The following is a 20947-nucleotide window of genomic DNA, read 5'->3' as shown; positions in this document are numbered from 1 at the left end:
AGGGTCTGCAGTACACTTGAAGGCACCTTCATGGCCTTCTCTATTATCACATGCAAATGTCTTAACATCGCCTAGACTACAGCAAATTTTCTTTGCCTCATAATTCTCCTGGCTTGTTTTTTTTAATATACATCTACTTAATATTAAATTTACATTATCAGAATAGATCTTTGAGATATAAAGTGCTAAGTGTAACTGTGAGATGTTATCAATTAACTAATATAATATACACTGTATTAATGGGAGCTTCTTGTGTTGTTGTCACTATGATCCTTTGATGCAGTAAATATTCATGGATGGCCTTTTCAGTGAGTAATATGTTTTGGGATTATAAGTATCCTTTTAAAATCCCCCTCTTGAAGTTGGTACACAGAGACCCTTGGGAGTCCAAGAGAAAGCTTCTGATTTGGTTGCCACCTGGACTTGTCTGGGGTCTTGTCCCCAGTTATGCTTTTGGATCACATCTGTGCTGTTATCCTGTGGTCTGTTTCTACCCAGAGCTACTATCCAGAGTCCTTCTGAATAAGCAAAGCTCCTTTGTTTTCTTTTGTGAGTTTATGACACCTCTCCTCCTCATCACCATCAGGGGACCACAGTGCCTTAGGATGGATATGGGGACAGAATCACAGACACCAAAGAGCTGGCAAGATATTTTGCTTACCCAAATATCTGCTAATTATATTTCTTGCTTAGAAGTCATCTTCATGGAAGCTTTCCTTGGTAATATTTGCCTCAGCATCCCTCCTACCTTCTATTCCCCAAGCCCCACTCCCACCCCATCCATGCTCAGGGATCATCCCTCCCTTGGAGCAGATTACCCTACTCTATTTCTCCTGCCTGTGATGTGGCTGCATCGTCAGTTGTCTGTCAACACTGAGCATTAGGACTGTGTTTTATGATTCCCTTACCTGACACAGCAGGTATATTCACAAGCTGTCTTAAATGAATGATATGGAATCATTTACCCAGAGAATGTATTTCTCATTGAAATGATGATTGATGCATTTCCTTTTTATACTTGAACTCTCTCCTATGTTACACACATGGACTATTACATAGTAGCTCCAGAGCATGTGTCTATCATGTGAACAGTCATGATTTTACAGCCTCACACAGCAGAAGGATGTGTCATGGCCTAGGACACTGGGCTGTCTATCATTTACCCGTCTGAAAGTCCTTGGGCTTTTTGTTTGGATATGGGGGCAGGATGAACAGTTTAGCCACAATCCCTGGATGAGTATTTTATGCTCAGTAATTCATGCAACCAGTAAGGGAGCTCCCTCACTTCAAGTATCTTGAGGAGTAGAAAATAAAGACCAGGTGCATTTAAACCAGCAGGATTAACTATGGAAATAATCATCTTTGGCAACCTATATTGATACTTCCGTTCTCCTTCCTTCAGTGTTGACTTCTCAGAGATTATATGTATACCCCCTAGGTCCATCTCAAGCACTCTAAACACAGGACTTTTTATAATAGCTTTTTTTTTTTTTTTTTTTTTTTTTAAATACAGAAGGTGTTTACCAGGAAAATTACTTCAACAAAAATGAAGAAGAGGAAAAATATCTTAAAAATCAGAAGAAATGGTGACATCATCAACTTGATTATAAGATCACATGAAGCATACATGCCTTGGAGAATCCTCTGACATTTTTACAACACTTTCAAATTTTCAATTCTACATATTGGTTATTATAACAGAAGTTTCTAGAAAGGAAAAAGTGACAAATAACTTTATATTTGGGACCTGGGTGAATCAAACATGGTGACTAAGCTCTTTGGCTTGGGTCTTTACAATACCCTGAAAAAAATAAAAGGAATGAGTTTACTGAAATTATTGTGGAGAACTCAAAGATCAATTTGATGTGTGCACACAAGATCGATACCAGTCATGCTGACATGTTTGACTACCCCAACGTACTCAATTGTTTCCAGAATTACAATGTGTTATTCCACACTTTTCAGTCCCTCGCACAATTTCATTAGGAATTTGATAATTAAAAATGGTCTGGAAGAATGATTTCTTCAGGAAAATGTTCCTTCAACAAGAGGCACTGAGGCTTGAAGGAGAGAAGAGAGTCTGTTGCTATTGTACACATTTAGTAAAATAGAAGGTGGTTCTATTGGGGGCTGATAAGGACTGATACATAAATAACACGTCCTTCTGAAGTGAAAGGTGTCCTTTTGTACACAGGAAACTGCCTAGATAGCCATGAGCCATGAACCAAAAGTAAAAGACTCAACTCTTCCTCATTACTTGCTCCTCATGCAACATCGCTGCACTTAGTTCTACCCACACCCATACAGAATGTACGAAAAGCCCATATGCAAAGCCAGTGCTCCATGACCTATGGAAACTCTGCTGGGAAACTAATTTTCCAACCTTTTCATGTGATAAAGTGTTAATGATATGTATATTAAATGTCATTAGGAAAGATAATTTGTATGCACAAACAGCAGAATGGAAGAATTTTAATTCTTAAGTAACAGCACAAAATATCTGCAGCGTCCTGGACCTGTTGTAGTTCATTGTTTTATATCTCAGGGTCTGCCCTGGAAAAAATCATTTGAAAACCTGCTGAGAACTTGGGATGTTGGCGGTATTAACACCTTCCGGGAAGGTTAAAGGTTTCAGAAGAGCTAAATTTCTGCACTTCCACCTCCACGGGAAAGCACTTCTAAATGTTAATGTTTCATTTCACCTTGTCAGCCTGACCTTGAGGAAGGAGGATAGCAGCTCTAGAGAAAAAGGATGATCTCCATCAATTTGCCCCTCCCTGGAAGCTTAGCTGCACATCTCAGTCATGCTTGAAGGCTACCTTTATGGATCTCATGCTGCTGAACGTGAAATCACGTATTTATGGATATTTGACATTCGCTGGTGTGTTGATTCACTCTCTGGACACTTGTACTTTAATTCTTTCTAGAATGCAGTACAAAGTTTAGAGCTTCTTAAATCTGCATATGGCTGCAGGTCTTTTTGTGCATGCATTCATTAACTACATTTTTTTCTTTTTTGTTATTATGAAAATAATACTTTCATGCATAGAGAACACAAATTCAAACAGTACAAAAAGATTTACAATAAAAGATGAGGCTGCTTTCTATTCCTCTTCAGTTCCATCATCCAGATAATCAATACCAGTAGTTATTTGTGTATTTTTTTTTTTGGGAAATTATCATGGATATCATATATCTATCACACATACACACACTTTTTTTTTTTTTCATAGAGATGGAAACATTTGTGTACCATGCTTTTTTTACTTAACAATATCTGGTAGATTGAAGCAAGCAGCTTAGGCTGAGGATCTAAACGAGCTGTGCCTTCTCTACTGAACATAAGGCGGCCAATCCCGCAGAGCTTACCTGCCCGTGACAGGTAAAGAAGGGGACACTAAGCCTGCCCTTAGAAGCACATCCCTTCATTGAGCACTCATCAAATTGGTACCAATGAAGTATTAAGCTTGGGCCAATCAGATTGTAAGTAAGCTTGGACCAACCCTCCTCCCTGGTACCCAAGCAGAGTGGATAAAGGCCCTTGCTAGTGAACTTGGTGAAGTTTGCTCTTTTCCACATGCAAAAATGGAAGTAAATACTGCATTTATTAAGGACATAAAGGCAACTGTCATGAAGAAGAAACAATACATGTGGTTTAAAAGTGCTCACAATTTTAATTTCAAGAACCATTTCCAAAGTAGAATCATCTGGACATGGGTTGACTGGATGCAGAGGATGAGCAGAGGGAGGGGAAAGACGATGAGTTTGTCTATTATCTAGTGCTGGTTGACGTGTTTGCTGGATAATCTCTTTCTATCTATTTATTGATCTATCGTCTATCTATATCATCAATCATTTATCCATCAATCATCTATCATCTATCCATCATCTATCTGTTTATCATCTATCTATCATCTACCTATCTACCGAGTAAGAGAGAAAAAGAGCGTGCTCTGAGTCCAGTAGTCCATGTTCCTCCCTTCTGACTTTTGACAGTGACAGAGATTGAGAAATCAGGAGCGCTAGATGGAATTAGATACTGAGAGAAAGAAAACACCACAGACCCAACACTGAGGACCACCACAGCCTGTGGCTGATGACTAATGAGAAGACTCACACAAAAGTAGTATTAGTGATCAGGGAGACAGGGAGAGCACAGCTTTCTAAGACGCATGTTTGGAGGTCCCGGTGGGTGGTGTGACTCTAACCCATGAGCATCTCCATCCTAGATAGCCATCCACACAGATGAGCCCTTTGGATTTTTCCACTGGTCATCAATGACCTTAAGAAAGCAGCTTCAGGAGACTGGGAGAGGCAGAAGCAAGAGAGTAAAAGGGATTTTCTGTGATTGATGGAGCAAAGCATCAGGTTACATAAGCACCGTGTGACTCGTAAGGAAGAAATGATCATCTCAAGTGGCTATTATTCCAACAGAAGCAGCAATGAGCCAAGGAACTCTGTTCAGATGCTGTGCTGCATCCACACAGAGGATGGTTCTACAAAAGCCAACTGTTGTATTAAAGGGAAGAGTCATCCTGAGTGACCACACATTAGAGAGGGGGGCACTGGCAACACACCGCATCCTCCCTGCTGCACTGTAGAAAGTCAATAGGGCTTGATAGGGGCACAAAAGCATGACTGTTTTCATCTCTCTGGGGTCCAGCCAAGTAAGCTTAATTAAATGAAAATAATAGCATTTCAGTTCACCTGTGGAGGCAGGAGAAGAGGAATGAAAGTAATCCAAGTTTCCATCAAATACTTTTTGGTTCATAGTGCAGCTCTCTAATCACCTGATATTTATTGTTAACTTTTTTTTTTTTCCTTCACCGTAGCTATTAGAGTAGAAATTTAATTACTGTGATTGAATTATTAAAGGATTCAGAAATACCTTTGCATACTAAGCCTTTTCTTCCCCCTGAACTGAAACTGCTGGCACTAATCTAAGAACTTTTCTGTCGCTTTGGTATGCCTGAGTGCTGACTTCCAAAGCTTTGAGTCGTAACATCCTTGACAAAGGTTCATTTAATATATGCCATGTAAATACTAGGGAGAGATGTAAAATAGTGTTATATAAGAATTATATCTGAAAATATTACTGATAGGAAAGATAATGGCTTCTATTTATTATTATTATTTTTTGAGAAGGAGTTTCACTTTTGTTGCCCAGGCTGGAGTGCAGTGGCACGATCTTGGCTCACTGCAACCTCTGCCTCCCGGGTTCAAGCCTCAGTCTCATGAATAGCTAGGATTACAGATGCCTGTCACCACACTTGGCTAATTTTTATATTTTTAGTAGAGATGGGGTTTCACCATGTTGGTCAGGCTGGTCTCGAACTCCTGACCTCAGGTGACCCTCCCACCTTAGTCCCCCAAAGTGCTGAGATTACAGACGTGAGCCACCATGCCCAGCCCAGATAATGGCTTCTAAAATTTTATATCTATCTCAAGAATGTAATAGAGATTGACAATTATTAAGGAAGATTTGAAGGTGGGGAGCCTTTTAGCTTTTTATTTTAAAAAATTCTTTTTTCTTGAAGAAAACAGCAACAACAACAATAACCACACAAAACACTAGCAGTGGTGATCATTGGGAAAATAAAAACCTGAATTGTTTCAGCCCTGTTGCTTAGCAAAATAAAAAATAAGGCACCCTGATTTTTTTTTTTTCTTAGAATTATAAACTTGAATGGCCAATAGAGTAGTGGATCTTTTTTATTTTCAGACTTTGGACCACTGGAATAAAGCAGGAGCTTGCAAGCATCACAGATTCTCATTTATCTCCCCCCCAAATCTACAGTCCACAAAACTTCCCTTGGCACCAGTGTCTTAGTGGCTTCTACTGTTAAGTAGCCTGAGCCGGCGTTTCTCCTGGAGTTGAAGGGGTGGCTCTGCAGTGATGGTGAGTGGTTGGCCCAGCACGCCCTGAGGCTTCTGAAAGTATTGATTTGGTTCTTCCTTAAGGAACCTCTCCTGACAAATAAAAGGCTTCAATCCTGGACCACCCGGCTTCGGGAGCTTCAGGCCTTGTCACCTTGTCTGCCAACTGGCCTCCTTCATTCTTAACTCCCAGCCCCATTCTTCATTTACAGCTGCTCATGCCTGCCTATGAATTAGATGCAAAAATCAGTTTTCTTCCCTCCTCTGGTCTCAGCTGGGTTTCCTGGATGTTGTTTTCTGCTCTCTTCCATCAATTGTGATTCTTTGAACAGTTCTCCTGGTAAAGCAACTTCCTGCTCTGCCAGGTTCCTGGCTTCTCTCTCCCGGCAGATAACCGGCAGGTCTCACAGACAAGACCCACACTGGCATCAATGGCTCCAAGCTCTGAGCCCCAAGCAAAGCACCCATGGGCCCCTGGCACTTCCTCAGTTTAACCAGTAGGGCTCTATTCCTGCATCTCCATAGAGAGAAGAATATTAGGGGGTCACTTATCCATCATTCATTCCATAACTATGGACTGAACATTTGCTAAGCACTAGGCCAATGTGCCTCTGTAGAGGCCTTCATCTATTATCCGAGAAGCTCAGCAGAGGGCACTCCTGTATTATAACAGTTAAGCACCGGGGCAGTGAACCTGAACCCAGAGTTCCACAGCAGGTCTGCAGTGAGAACATGCAAATAACCCCACACTTACGTGTGTGTGTGTGTGTGTGTGTGTGAACACATGTGCCCATGTTCTGGTTTTTATTTACTCATCATGTTCAAGAATAAATGGGATGCTCCCTTTTGCATTTTAGGTTATTAGCCTTACTCAAGCAAAGATAATAATGCCATGATGTATTGCTCTAGTCACCGGATTCACTCAAAAGTCATTTTAATTGGTGGCACATTTTATTTCAAAGCCCTTAAAGGGAAAAAGAAGAGAATATTTTAGGATGCAATTTCAAAATTACTGCCAAGTTATTGCCTTCTGTTTGCTTGAAATAATTGAGTTCTTCTCTGGATGCAGTCATCTTGATGAAGAATAGAAAGGAGAGGACCTGAAATATCACTGCTGCTGGAAGAGAAATTCATCTCAGGCAGGACACAAGTACATGCTAATTCTTTGAAAAAATGACTCCTTCTGATTAATTAAAATGATGTAAGTGCCACAGTGCAGCCAATATTTTCCACTCAGTGGAATTTAGCCATGATGTATGTCCATGAAGAAACAGCCTCAAAGTAGGCCTTGCATGTCTGATGTGAGTGGTAAACATTACTTCCCTTTTCATAATTCCGGTGTTTTTCAATAAAAATCCGTATTTGAAGGAGAGTTACCAGTCAACTCAACCAAATTACATTTTTATGTGTTAGAAGTTAAATTATCAACTGTAAAATTAACTTATCACCTGGTGAATGAAATTAGCAGGTAGAGTGGTTACTATTCAATTATGGTGAGTTGCTGTTTAATGGCTCTGTTCTGCAAGGCTCTATTAATGTCTATTAATCTGACTTTTTTTTCTATTGGACAGCAGACAGCCCTTTATTGCTAAACCCCATCATGGTGGTGCAAAATGTGGAGGCTGCAGTCAAAAAGACTGAGGCTTTTGGTAATAATTAGCATAGCACCAAAAAAATATCAGATACTTTACTAAAACATCTTCTTCCTACCACCTTAAAATCAAAGCAAGTCTTGACTAGGGGAAAAGGAAGTAACACAAAGGTAATTTGTGGAAGCCGGAGGGAGAGGCTTCCAGTCTGATCTGTCTCTTTCCAAATGTTCAGGTCCCAGCCTACTAAACCAAAGGTTTATCTTGGGCTAGGGCTCAGCCTCGGCCCTGTCCATGGCAGAGAAGAAAGAGAAAGAAGAAATAGTCTCACAAGAAGGTGGCTATCTATGGGGCAGGCATTAAAGAGAGCCAAGAAAATCACTCCAAAAACACCAAATCCTGTCTCCCCAGGTTTCCCAATAACTGAAACGTCATCATTATGAATTATGCCAACATCTGTTGTTTTTGTTGCCTCACTAGAGTTGCTCTCTTGGTGACAGATCCTGGATTCTTCTTGGAGAACCACCCTTCCCGATTTCAACCCCTGGGCCACATCCACTGATGTGTTCCCTCCTCCTGGACTGCAGTCCTTGATCCAGAGTGGTGCTCCAGGCTTTGGTTAGAGTTATTGGGAAAGAGTTGAACCTTTTCCTTTCCAGGATCTAAACCAAAGATGTGAGTCCAAGGCTGCCAGAAGGAAAAAGAATCAACACAGGGGAACACGGAGGAGAGCTGGAGAGACACCTGCCCTAAAGACTCCTTTTGAGCTCCTGGGTCTAGCCATGCCTGAAGAGGACCTTTATCCTTAACTTTTCAGTGAAGTCAGTGAATACATTTCCATTTTTATTTACGATGAAGTAAGTGGCACAGTGCAGCCAATATTTTCTGTTGAATTCTATCCTTCGGGTGGCTCACTTTAATCCTCATTGAAGGAAACAGCATGTGGATAGAGTGGGGTGTGTGGAAGAGGGCAGGCAGGTGCCCAGTTCTGTGCATACAGACCCTTGGTCCTGGAGCAGGTGGTGGGCCTCTAGGTTCTGCCTTAGCCGTCACAGCCGCCTAGGCCTTGTTACCTCACTGGGCAGCATTGGGCAGAATGATAGGCAGGGCCCTTTCCAGCCTGACACTCCGTTCCTACCCCCGGACCCACTCAGGAGAGTGGATGATCGCCCCGACTGCCGCCTTGGGAATTCCAAGGGTAGGGGTGGTGGTGGCTTGTCATTCCTTTTACAGGTGGGGTCTTCTCACATGCTTTGGTACCAACGGCATTAAATGTTTTTCTGTGATTTGTGAACGGAAGGTCATAAAGTATTTGTCTAAAGTTCTAGCTTTTATTCATAAATGATTAGCATTTTCATTTTCTTCTCCCTTGACCCCGTTTCCATCGTTTCTGTCTCACAAGCTAGAGCTGGGAAGATGCGGTCGCCCATGCTGTGGCCGGCTGTCTCCTGCGCAGCAGCTCTCCCCAGATCTGTGTGTTTGCCATAATATACTTCTCCGCACCAAGGGAGGATATGCATTTGTTACGTGTTTGCAAACCAGAATAAAACCACTGAATCGGGGTGACAGGAGGTGGAACCCGTGAAATATCAGTGTTTGTAACCCACGATGCCACCAGCTCCAAGCTGTAGACACATTTTCTTTAAGCCCTCGGGGCTGCTGTTGCCATTTCTGCGGAGTAGTTCACCTGCGGGCAGGTGGTTCTCAGTTCCCAAAGTCGGGTGGCAAGGGGTGCTCTCCCGAAATGCTGACGCTTCCCCTGGGATGTCAGCAGAGTCGATGGGGACGGACGAAATGAGGCAGCCCAGGCGAGTGTCTGGGAGGGTGAGCTGTCCGAGTTACTTGGGGCAGGGAGGTCTTCTAATCCCCCATCGCGGCCTAGGTCCGACCCCTGCCCCAACCGCTGCCACCGGGCAAGAAAGGCTAGGCCTCCAGGGTGCCCTGGGCACAGGCCTGGGCTCCGGAGGGCGGCGTTGGCCGGGTGCAGCCCGCTGGAACCCAGGCAGGAGGCGAGCCTGGGCGTCACTAGGGGCAGGGGCCGGGGTCGGCCACTGCCGCGGCGCGAGGGTGGGTGGGGACGCGCCTCTGGATCCAGAGCGCAGGCTGGCGGCTCACTGAGGCCAGCCCCGTCCCGTCCCATCTTGGGGTTGGAGGCCCCGACCTCGCCGCCCTAACTCCTCAGCGCGGCGCTCTCCCAGTCACCCTGGCCCGCCCCGCCCCGCCTCGCGCCCAGGGCTGGGACCCGGGAACCCACTCCCTCAGACAGGCTGGTCGCCCACCGCTGCGGCCCGGCCGGGCAGGGCTCGGGTCCGGGCGGGGGTTCCGGGAGCCGAGAGCTATTTTTGCAAACGCGTCAGCCGCTGGGGAGGAAGAGCCGGCTCCGGGCCCATTGTGTCTGCGCCGCGCCGCGCGGCGCGGGAGGGGCCGGGGGGTGGCGGCTGGGACGCAGCGAAGCGCGCGAAAACGGCCGGCGGGGCGGGGAGGACCGCGCCTGACCCCCGGCGGCGTGCGGGGCGGGGCCCGGGGCGGGGCGTGGGCGGGTCCTGGGCGGGGCGCGAGGGGGCGGGCCCGGGCGCCCTCCGGCCGCTGCAGGCTGGCGGCTGCTGCGGCGGCGCGGGGACTGCGGGGACTGTGAGGCGGCCGCGCGGACAGCGACTCCCGGGGAAGCCCGCGCCCCGGGAGCGGGAAGTAGAGCAGGAGCGGCGCCGTCCCAGGCCAGAGGCGAGCGCCGGGCGCTGGGAGAGCGGAGAGCCCGGGCGCTGCCGGAGCGCGGGGGCGCGGCCCGAGGAAGCGACAGAGCGAGCCCAGGCCTGGGGAGGGCGCCGGGCGCGAGCCTCCTGCGTCGAACATCCGAGGCGGCTTCGTGGGAGACAAAGCCGCGCTTAGAGAAGCGATGCCCGCCGATCGCGAGCCCGGCCAGCGAGGGCGCGGGGCCCGCGGCGTCTGAGCGCACTGAGCCGTGCGCCCGGGGGGACGCCGAGCCCGGGGCCGGTGCGGGCGGCGGCGGGCGGGGCCCAGGTGCGCCCGGCTGCGTTGGGCCCGTGACTGCTCGGGGGGCGGCGCCCTCCCGCCGCAGCCGCAGTGGCCGGCGCCGCAGCCAGGAGCCATGGGCAACATCTCCTCCAACATCTCGGCCTTTCAGTCCCTGCATATCGTCATGTTGGGCTTGGACTCGGCCGGCAAGACCACTGTGCTCTACCGGCTCAAGTTCAACGAGTTCGTGAACACTGTGCCCACCATCGGCTTCAACACCGAGAAGATCAAGCTGAGCAACGGCACGGCCAAGGGCATCAGCTGCCACTTCTGGGACGTGGGCGGCCAGGAGAAGCTGCGGCCGCTGTGGAAGTCCTACAGCCGTTGCACGGACGGCATCATCTACGTGGTGGACTCGGTGGACGTGGACCGGCTGGAGGAGGCCAAGACGGAGCTGCACAAGGTGACCAAGTTCGCCGAGAACCAGGGCACGCCGCTCTTGGTCATCGCCAACAAGCAGGACCTGCCCAAGTCGCTGCCGGTGGCCGAGATCGAGAAGCAGCTGGCGCTGCACGAGCTCATCCCGGCCACCACCTACCACGTCCAGCCGGCGTGCGCCATCATCGGCGAGGGCCTCACCGAGGGCATGGACAAGCTCTATGAGATGATCCTGAAACGCAGGAAGTCCCTCAAGCAGAAGAAGAAGCGGTAATGCGCCCGGAGCGACCGGGGAGCGAGCGAGTGCGTCAAGAATGAATGGATGGATGGGTGGATGGATGGATGGATGGATGAGCGAGAACCCGCGCCCGCGAACAAAGACAGCGAACCAAAGCGATGCTTCGAATTTTTAAAACGGAATCTCTGCATCCAAATGCAGGACTGGTGACTTAAGGAGCTGCGAAGGCTGGTTTACCGGCCTGCTCTCGGCCTGCCCCCCACCCCCAGCTCAGGGGACCTTTTGTCTGAACGCCAGAGCTACTGAAGGGGTCGGGGGACCGTGGTGGGGAGTGGAAGTGCCGGTCCTGCTGTCCGCCCTCCCAGCCCCAGTTGCGAGGCTCAATTGTTGGAGAAACAAAAGCGATTTCTTCCTACTCCTGCTGGGCCAGAAGTTCAGGCTGCCCCGCCCCCACTGGGGGATCGCACCTGTGAGTTACCTGAGGTATGCATTTCCCAGAACCCTGGGCGTACCCACCTGGGGGGCATGTTGGCTCTGGGGGGACCATCTCTCCCTGCATTCAGGGGCCGTGAAGCTGAGTAATTTTCGGTCGCAGGGCAGGCCCCTGTTGAAATTTCATTTGTCCTGCTCTGGGCCCAAAGGAGGTGATGGTTTGGGTCATCAGAGGACTGCCTGGGATGGTGCAGCGGGCACGGAGCGCTGTGCTGGCCTGGCTGGGGATGGCCGCGGAGATGCCCTTTTCCTGGTGCTTTGTGGTGGCTGCAGAAGACCAGTGTTGTTGAGAACTGCTTTTCAGCCTGGAATCAGACATCTTCCAGATGGTTTGGACCCTATCCATGTGTAGGTCATTATCACACAAAGAGACCAATAAAAATTAAAAAAAAAAAAAAAAAAAAAAAAGACGAACTATTGGAGGTGGTGGCCAATGATGCATTTACTGTTTGCCCGATAGTTAAAGGTGTTTAAAGGGTAAGGCTTTTGGTGTAAATGCTGGATGGGGTGTGTGTGTGTGGATATAGGGACCTCCCTCTGTACTGTGTAATCGGCATTAATACCTAGACTCATATGTATGGAATTTTAAATTCTCTTAGCCTACTGATTGGTTTGGGTGAGCACACCAGCTGCAGATGTGTGCTGAATTGCAAGATGGTATTTTTTTTTAACCAAGGGATGTCTTGTAATACTAACCGCGTGATGATGGGTTTTCAGACATGTTTTAAAAAAACACGTTTACAAATGAATACTTACCTTAGAAATATTCACCTTAGGAAAAAAGACTTTGCTCTGCCCTTTTATATTCCTTTACGCTGCAAGTGGCGACATGTTCAGATTTCTAATTTGGTTCATTGTGGCCTATCTGGTTTAAGTATTTCATTCAAAATGTCTCGTTAGAGTATTTGATGTCATGCACCAAAAAAATAAAACCCCACCTTGCAAAAGCTGACCTCGTTGCATGGAATTAAAAGAGAAGGAAAAACACAAGGATGAAGCCCTTCTGAATTCATTCTTGTGGGAACTGGCCTTCGGAGCCAGCCAGCACTTTGGGCAAATGCAAACAACAATGAGTGCTTGAGATAAAAGAAAGTGTGACGTCATGGTCACTGGTACTCAGGCACTTCACAGTTTACTTGAAAGAGGCTTTGGAAAATAGATAAAGTGAAAGAAGAATAAATACATATTTTTAATAATGTAATTTTAAAAATCCTTTAGAATCAGGACTCAGTCTTGGTTTGCAGAAGCTGTCATTTACCCTGAAACACAGTATCAAAAGGGAAACTTAAAACATACTGTTTGATTTTTTTAGTCCCTCTTACAATCCATGTTTTCAGATAGAATTATGACTTTCCCCCCACTGTTACACATTTCTTTACAAAGGAGACCTGTAGAAATGGGACATGATCATGCTTGAGCATGTGAGTTCGTCAAATTATGAGGCCATGCCTATTGTCCATTACACACCGAATGTTAATTTAAGAACCAGAGGCAGAAGTTCTGGCTTCCTGTTTGAAACCCAATTCCTATATGAAATTTTTTAAACGCAGAAACCTAGCAGCCCAGCTGCTTTTTCTCTTTCGTCGGTGTATTTGGTACCCCTCCAATGCTGGTCTTTTTGTAGAAACTCAGTAGAGAAAGTCTAGCTAAGCAGTGTTGAAAAGCCTGCAAGATTTCAGTTTACATATCGACAGCATATTCACTGATTTCTAAATGGGCTGGTCCCATCATCTGAAGATTCTGTATAGAATTATTAAAAAAAAAATCCATCTTTCTTTATTTTCTTCACATGCGACAATTTCTTAAGCACTTTGACATTTTGGTAGTTCCACACTATTGAGAGAATAATATATTTATTTTGTGACATTGCAGATGCCAAATACTGTAACCTTCTCGTGATAACAATACTTAGGTTCAACATCACTGTTCAAACCCTGTCATGCTTTAAAACTGATGCGAGATGATTTTGTTTTTTGCATAATCAATACTTAAGGGTGCAATCAACTGTTAGTAATTGTGCAGTAAAGTAAAGCCCTGTGGTGTATCAACTACTAGTTAAGAGTCTCAGTTGATTTCTGTAATGTTTGACCTAATATTAACCCATTTTGTCTCTGACCTAACAGAGGAAGCACAGATCAAATCACCTTGGAGTGGTCACCGGGGGGGACAGGGAGCCCCGACCAATGTATCAATGGGTGATTTATGATGCCTTCTGCCCTTTGGCGAGTGAATGGGTTTCCCATAGGGGAAGTTGGCCTCCCTTCGTGAGCTTTGGAAGTGTTTTCTAATAGACACAGGGAGGCCAGTTTTGTTTCAGAGCAATTATCTTCCCAAATTCTCTGTTCTGGTGTTGGGACTGTGTGCCCTGGTTTCTGTTTTCCTTTCTACTGCTGTAATTCTCTGTCTCATCATCCTCCTTTTTGTTTCCATAGCCTTTTATAATGCATATATGATGCTGTGAACAGAAATAAATTATTTATACAATCAAACGACTGGGGAGATTTTCTGTGGGGTTTTTTTTTTTTTTTTTGACGTCGCTGGTATTCATTCTCTAGACCTCTGCTGAGTGAGGGGATGGATCACAAGATGGTGTCTGGAGTTCTAATCGGTTCTAGGGCTGTATCAGTCATCTCTGGATTTTTGGTATCAGGGTCTAGGTCTGCCGTGAATGGTGGATCTGGACGCTAAAATGCAGGAGTCTCTATGCATTTGAGACTCGTTCACTTGAGCCTGCCCTTCGGCTGGGTGCCTTCCACTGAGTCATCCCAAATCCTTTAGGAAAATGGCCTCAATGTCTAGCCCTTCCTCAGCACTCTCATTTACTAAAAAGGTCATTAATTGGTAATTACTTCAAAAATGTAATTTTGTAAAATTGGAAATAGCTATGTGCTAATATAAGAACGCTGGAAGTTACAAAGCTGCTCTATCTTGGCTGTGTCTCTCTGCTCAGTACCTGGCTGAGTCCATGATTTTTGAGTCCAAGGCTTGAGCTCTCTAAAATAGCAGGTGTAGTAAGACCCTCACACTCTGTAGACTGCAGAGAAAAGGTCCACTTTCTAGAGAAAAATGCGACTGGGCCAGAACCAATAGAACCTTGAATGGGTGCAATGGGTAGCACCTGGAGGCACCTGGCAGGTGTTAAGCGACAGGCTTAATTGTTACTAAGTGATGGTTAAGACCCCAATGGGGTGTGGGGTCTCTTAAGCATGGAGCCCAAAAGAGCCAGTTCCAAATTCTGGCTCAAGTGCCTAGAGCCCTGTGATTTTGCTCAAGTCATTTCCCTCTGAGCCTCAGTTTCTCATGTGTAAAATGGGATCATAATTGTGCCTCAAAGCATTGTTGGGAGGATGCAGCAGGATAATACAAGTGAAGCGCTCGGCCCCATGCCTGGCACACAGCAAGTGCTCAATAGCTTTAGATTTGTTGTTATTGGCTGCCAACAACATGAGGAATGTGTGATAACCTAACCTTCCTGCAGGCCTTTAAGTCAGGTCCTTGCACTCTCCCTTTCAGCCATACTTCTTGGTATCCTCATCCCACTAAAACCTAGGCTGCTGACTCTGTGTTCGGGCCAGAATTGAGTGAAAAACAAGCAGCTGGAGACTCTCTGATCAACCCAGGTGGTCTTCTCCTCCAAAGGTGTGAGAGGCTGAATTAGGTGTCAAACTTAGGTTGCCAGATTCTTGAATTCATTACTTTTCATACATCCCATATCACTAGGCTGTGATTCCCTCAAAGCAGGGAGATCTTTAATTGCCGGTGCCTAGCATAGTACTGAGGATATAGCAGTTGCTCAGTAAATATTGGCTGAATGACTTAATTCCTGTCAATTAGTCACAAACTTTAGGCATTAAATAAAATTATCTCCTATTAAATATGTAAACGAAAATAGACAAAATGTTATTCTTCCAGATCAGTATTATGAGATAAATCATTGCTCCAACCAAGCGTGTTGAAACTTACACATTGGTGAACACATTTGTGGGTTTAGAGGTTTTTCTTTAAAAATGAGCATGGCTTGACTTTAGTAATTCACATTGCTGCAGGAACTAATTATTGGGACCTAGATTACATCAAAAGGCACGGATGCTGTTTCTGAAACCTAAAAAACAGCTGAAAAACCAGTTAGAAACTATTGTGGCTCTCTAGGAGTAAAAATGTTGAGAATCAAAAGAAGCAAAGACCAAAACCCTTGCTTTATGGGGCGACCTTAATTTAACCTTGATTCAACAAATACATTATTGGGGAGCTGAGTGACATCTGATACTTAGACAACATCAATCATTTTTTGTTTTCTAGAAAATTAACTGCAAGTGACCCCATCCCTGACCACTAGTAAACAAGGAGGTTGATGTTAATCCAAAGCCACTGTCCTATTTCCCCCAGTCTGAACTTTTCCTTCACGGTTTTGATTCTTCATTTATAAGTTTTTTTTGGTAGACCAGGGACGCCTGGCCTTACTGTTTTGTGTCTTTATGCTTGTCTCCAGAGCTTGGGTTCTTGGAACGATCCTGTTACCAGCGTTAACTGTTAGACTGTTTTGATGTCACGATCATGTGGTAGCAAGGAAGGACAAAATTATGTGCATATAACTGATGTGAACATTAAAGGTTTGACATGAAAAAAGTAAGAAGAGAACAAACGCAGAACTTGACAGTCCTTGATTTAGCAGCTCTCTGGCTGCCCAGCTGAATAACCTCTCTGCTTTGCGTCCTGATGTAGGTCTGATGCCCACAGCTTGGCATTTGCCTGCCAGGAAGGAATCCGCCATCTCAGTTGATACGCAGGCATTTCTCTTCTCTCCTCATTCGGCTGTCTCGTACATGTTCACTTATCCTTAAAACAGCCCTCTCCTTCTGGCTCTCCCTGGCTCAGCTGAAACTCGTTTAAAATAGAATTTGCACAAGACGTTGGAGGATTTTATACATTTGTTTTGCACCAGTTCTGAACTTAAGCGTGGGGCTGCGTCAGTTTCAGAGAGGAACTTGCAATGTGAGGGTTTCTGAGAAAGTAGCCTGTTGTTTCTTCCCCAAGATTAGAAGTGAGAATGAAAGATCTGTGTTACTTACTCCACCTAAGTTCTCAGAATATGCAGTGGCTTTCTTTGAATGGTACCACCTGACATGCAACTCTGGGCGTGAACTGCTCCTAATGCAGAATGTAACTGTGACTGCATTCTGCATGGAGCATGGCAGCATGGCATGAAAGATGTAACCAAAACAAGCAATTTTTAAAGTTGTTTTTATAGCATGCCTTTTAGAAGGCAAGCATCTCATTTGCATTTGTTAATTAAAATTACTCTAGCGTAGTACCATTAAGCACAGCCCAGTTTATAGTCCCTGTTAGTCCTAGATGATCGTAGTAATAGCCATGGCAGCCTTTACTGAGTGCTTAGTATATGCTAGGTACCATGCTAAGTGATTCACATGCTTGATAACTTTTCCTCCCAAAGGCCCCAAGATACCAACTCATTTTATTTGCACTTACAGATGAGGAAACCGAGGTTAAGAGGAGATTAGCTAATGTTCTGCAAGGGTGGAACTAGTTTAAGCCCCAGGTCCCTTCAACCCAAGGGCTGGGCTCTTGGAGGCTCCACTAACCTGCTGCTCTTAGATCGGGAAGGTTCTGCAGTTTAAACAAATATGGAGCTCTGGGCCAACCACGGTGGCTCACTCCTGTAGTCCCAGCACTTTGGGAGGCCGAGGCAGGTGGATCACCTGAGGTCAGGAGTTTGAGACCAGCCGGCCAACATGGTGAAACCCTGTCTCTACTAAAACTACAAAAAATTAGCGGGGCATTGTGGCAGGCACCTGTAATCCTAGCTACTTGGGAGGCTGAAGCATGAGAATCTCTTGAACCCAGTAGACGGAGTTTACAGTGAGCCGAGATCGTACCACTGAACTCCAGCCTGGGCGACAGAGCGAGATTCCGTCTAAAAAAATAATAATAAATAAATCTGGTGCTCCGGATCTAGGAAGACGAGGATGGAGGGTTTGTGTTGCCAGCCTGTATCACCACCCTCATGCTGATAACAGAAAGGGTGACCTCCTTCCCCTCCCCCTTCCCCCACCGCCAGGTCTCTGCCGACGTCCTAGCACTGCACCTTGCTTTCTCTCCTTGGCACATCCCAGTGTCTAGAAGACAATCCGTCCTGTTTCAGATTCTGTCCCTGAATAATTTTGTTTTCAGTTTTCCTTTCAGGAGTGTTTGTCAGGGACGATGCCTACCCCACACAGGGTGGACAGGGAGGAGTGTCAGGTGTCACTGGGTCTGCATTTGGGGATGTGATCTTGAATGAATCACCTGTCTAACTCCTCTCAACCTCAGACCCCTCAACTACAGGATGAGGCTGAGAATCCCCGTCCTGCTTACCTCTCAGGATTGTTTTAAAGGTAAAATGAAACACTAGATGGAAAAGCACCGTGCAAGCTGCAAGGCAAGTCATACACACGGCAGGGATCCATATGATGCTTCGGCTGTGACCCCTTCTCCCCGCTGATGGCAGGATGCCCGCCCCTGCTTGTAGGGGAATTCTGCTGGTCTGTTTTTCACAGACAGGCCAAACAGCCCTAGTGCTTGCCCTCTCTTCATTTTCACTGATAAGACTTCCAGCTCATGGAGAGTAAACCAAAGGAGACTTCCTAAGGGAAGACATCTCTCCTTGCGAGATTCTGGGCTTAGAATCTTTAGTGGAAGTTTCCAGTAAGTGACTGTGGGGGAAACAAGCCTCCTCTCTCTGTGGTTTGCAGAATTCTGATTCTTCTAATGGCTACTCCTGAATGTTTCCATTTCCTTAAACGCTAACTCACTGTGCAGTTAATTTCAACTGCCTACGCCACATAACAACTAAAAAAACTACACTTGTGACATTTAAAAGGCATCATGGTAAGTAATGATGATTGCAACAGTTTATTTCATAAATATGTGTTTGAATCCATTACATGAATGAAAATTTGCATTGCTATGTAATTTGAATTGTGCTGGGATGCTGTGTTTATTGAATAAAAAAGGCTTCCAAAAACAGTATGGACAGCCAATTGTGACACCCACAATATTAGGGAGACTGTGATATAGGCGAAGTGCTTGTCCTCAGAGGGCTGATATTCTGGTAGGTGAGTCAGGCCTAAATGCTCCAGTGAGGTGCTTGACTCCAGTGCAAAGCATCCATCATTTTACCAAAGAGAAAGTCACACATTTAACCAAACCCACCATTGCAAGCCACACCAGCCTTGGAGTAGAGCCGGAAGCAATGTATGTTCCCAAAGCGTATTACTCTGTGGTCCCGGTACCTGCAATGTGAAGAATTCTGCCCCCCCTCAAAATCCTTCTCCAACTCTTTCAGAGATTTCCTGGGGCAGGGAGGGATGTTCATTGTACATGTGTCCTCAGCCTCCTCCACTTCCTTTCCTGCCCTGACTCCTGGAGGGAGTTTTACAGGTTTTTGAGAAGCTGATCATCATGGTCAGCATGATGGCCCAAACTGCTGGTCCCAAACACTGGTGACCCCACCTGGGTCTGCCCCATTCTCAATGTCCAGCAGGTATTTCTGGGGCCTGGCTCCTCAGTGTCTGCTCTTGCACATAAGGAACACAGGAATCAAAGAGCCCAGGGATTATCTGAGTGTCTAATGCTGTGCCATCCCAGAATCCCCCTTTTATCTGACACTGGCTCTCTCTCCTGGAGCCTTTCTTGGGGGTATCAGCCCGCTAGTCCCCTCCATGGAGTTCTTCCCAAGAGATGCCTTAGCTGATTAGAAATCCTGGGATGGATGGGAATCTTGGTGTGGGCCCAGCTCAGGGTTCTAAACCAGGGCTCCATCAACCTCAAGGGAGATGTGTGGTCTGCCTGCAATCTGGTTGCTGTCATAGAGTTAAGAATTTCCTGCAGAAGTATTGAGAATGACCACTTCCCCCTGAAATCCAGGCTGTGTCTTAATTCTGTTCTTCCTGCATTTGGTTGTATAGATAATTGGATGCTGGAATCAGAGATTAAAGGATCTGATGTGGGGTGAAGGCCTCAGAAGGAGATACTGCAGGTAGTCTATACAGATCAATATCTTATCGTCTTGCTGGCAGGACCCTGATTTTGCTTGGATGGCACCTTCTGTCTCATGGTTATGTATTCAGAAAAGGCTACCCTATCCCCAGCTTTAAGAGAAATTAGTATCAACCATAAAATCAATCATTGCTGTTGCCTGCAATTTGCTTAGGATAGGCCATGTTGCCATTCTGACCAATGAGGATGAAAGGAAAGGCTTTTTGTAGAAGAGAGAGTGGGTGGGCTTTGGAAAAAAAATTTTATTTTGGAAAATGAGACATAGAGACCATATGGCTCTCCTTTGCTGCCTCTGAATTTCAGTGAATGAAGATGTGATGCCTGGAGTGACTGCAGCCATCCTGATACCATGAGGAGAGCCAACCCAGACACTAAGGATGGCAGAAAGGAAATATGAAAGGAACATGGGTCTTAGAAAATGTCATCGAACTGCTGAAATAACCAACCCAGGACTGCCTGAACTCAGGGCTTGGGATTTCAGCTATCCTTCAGACACCATCACCAACCCTGACGTTGCAAAAACAATGAGAGCTCCCCACAAGAGCTGCCACGTGAGAGAAGCCTCTCCACCCCCTCTGTGTGTGACAACAGGTCACAAGCAGATGGAAACCTGCCTTGCTTGGCCCAGTCTGGGGGAGCGGAAGGACTGACTGCTCCCAGCCTCGTTTGACAATTACTGCCAAGGAGCCAAGGATGTTCTGGCCACAAGAGTGTAATTCAGAGTAAACAGCTGAGAACGTCATTCATTGTTAAGCCCTTTACCACTGCTCATTTTCTCAAAAGAAATTATTCTGATAATATTAATTACTGCCATTCATGGAGTGTTTGTTTTATACTAGATGCTGAATTGAGCACTTGACAGTCATCTCGGAGACATTTAATCCTCTCTGAAGCACTATGAGGTAGGCATATACTTCCTGTCTGCACCAGCTGCCTCCTTTGGATAGACAGACAGACAGACAGATAATCTTGAAAACAAAGGTCAACCACTTTTGGAGTGTCAAGCACTGAGCCAAACACATTAGATGGGCTGTTCTTCTTACCCCTGACAATAAACATCATGGAATCAGGACTAGTTTTATCATCAGCCTCACTACAGAGATACAGAAACAGGCTTGGAGGTGCTGGGTGCCTTGCCAGGGTCACAGTGCTACTATGCAGAGTGAGGATTTGAACGCAGGCAGTTTGACCTCAGAGCCTGTGCACCTGCCATGAGGCAGCTCTACATGGCCCTGAGCTGGAAACTGGCACATGGCAGGTACCCCAGGATATCTGTCTCATGAAT

The 20947-nt window shown here is 46.0% G+C and overlaps 1 protein-coding gene and 1 long non-coding RNA gene across 2 annotated transcripts; both read left to right on the top strand.

Annotated features, from left to right (window-relative positions):
* Positions 1–10056: 10056 nt before the first annotated feature.
* ARL4C (ARF like GTPase 4C) lies at positions 10057–14096 on the top strand. Its single transcript, XM_005574692.4, has one exon. The coding sequence runs from the start codon at positions 10573–10575 to the stop codon at positions 11149–11151; it is 579 nt and encodes a 192-aa protein (XP_005574749.1). The 5' UTR covers positions 10057–10572; the 3' UTR covers positions 11152–14096.
* A 5407-nt stretch (positions 14097–19503) lies between these two features.
* LOC141408241 (uncharacterized) lies at positions 19504–20463 on the top strand. The gene is made up of 2 exons (XR_012421604.1): positions 19504–19642; positions 19966–20463. It is a non-coding gene; the product is annotated as an uncharacterized lncRNA (long non-coding RNA).
* The last annotated feature ends 484 nt before the right edge of the window (positions 20464–20947 follow it).

This window comes from Macaca fascicularis, chromosome 12 (assembly GCF_037993035.2).
Source record: "Macaca fascicularis isolate 582-1 chromosome 12, T2T-MFA8v1.1".
NCBI classification, from domain to species: Eukaryota; Metazoa; Chordata; class Mammalia; order Primates; family Cercopithecidae; genus Macaca; species Macaca fascicularis.
The sequence above is the reverse complement of the archived record's forward strand: the minus strand, read 5'-3'. Positions and strand labels throughout refer to the sequence as shown.

Coding starts and splice junctions, on each gene's coding strand:
- ARL4C (XM_005574692.4), top strand. CDS start 10,573: ATGGGCAACATCTCCTCCAACATCTCGGCCTTTCAGTCCCTGCATATC.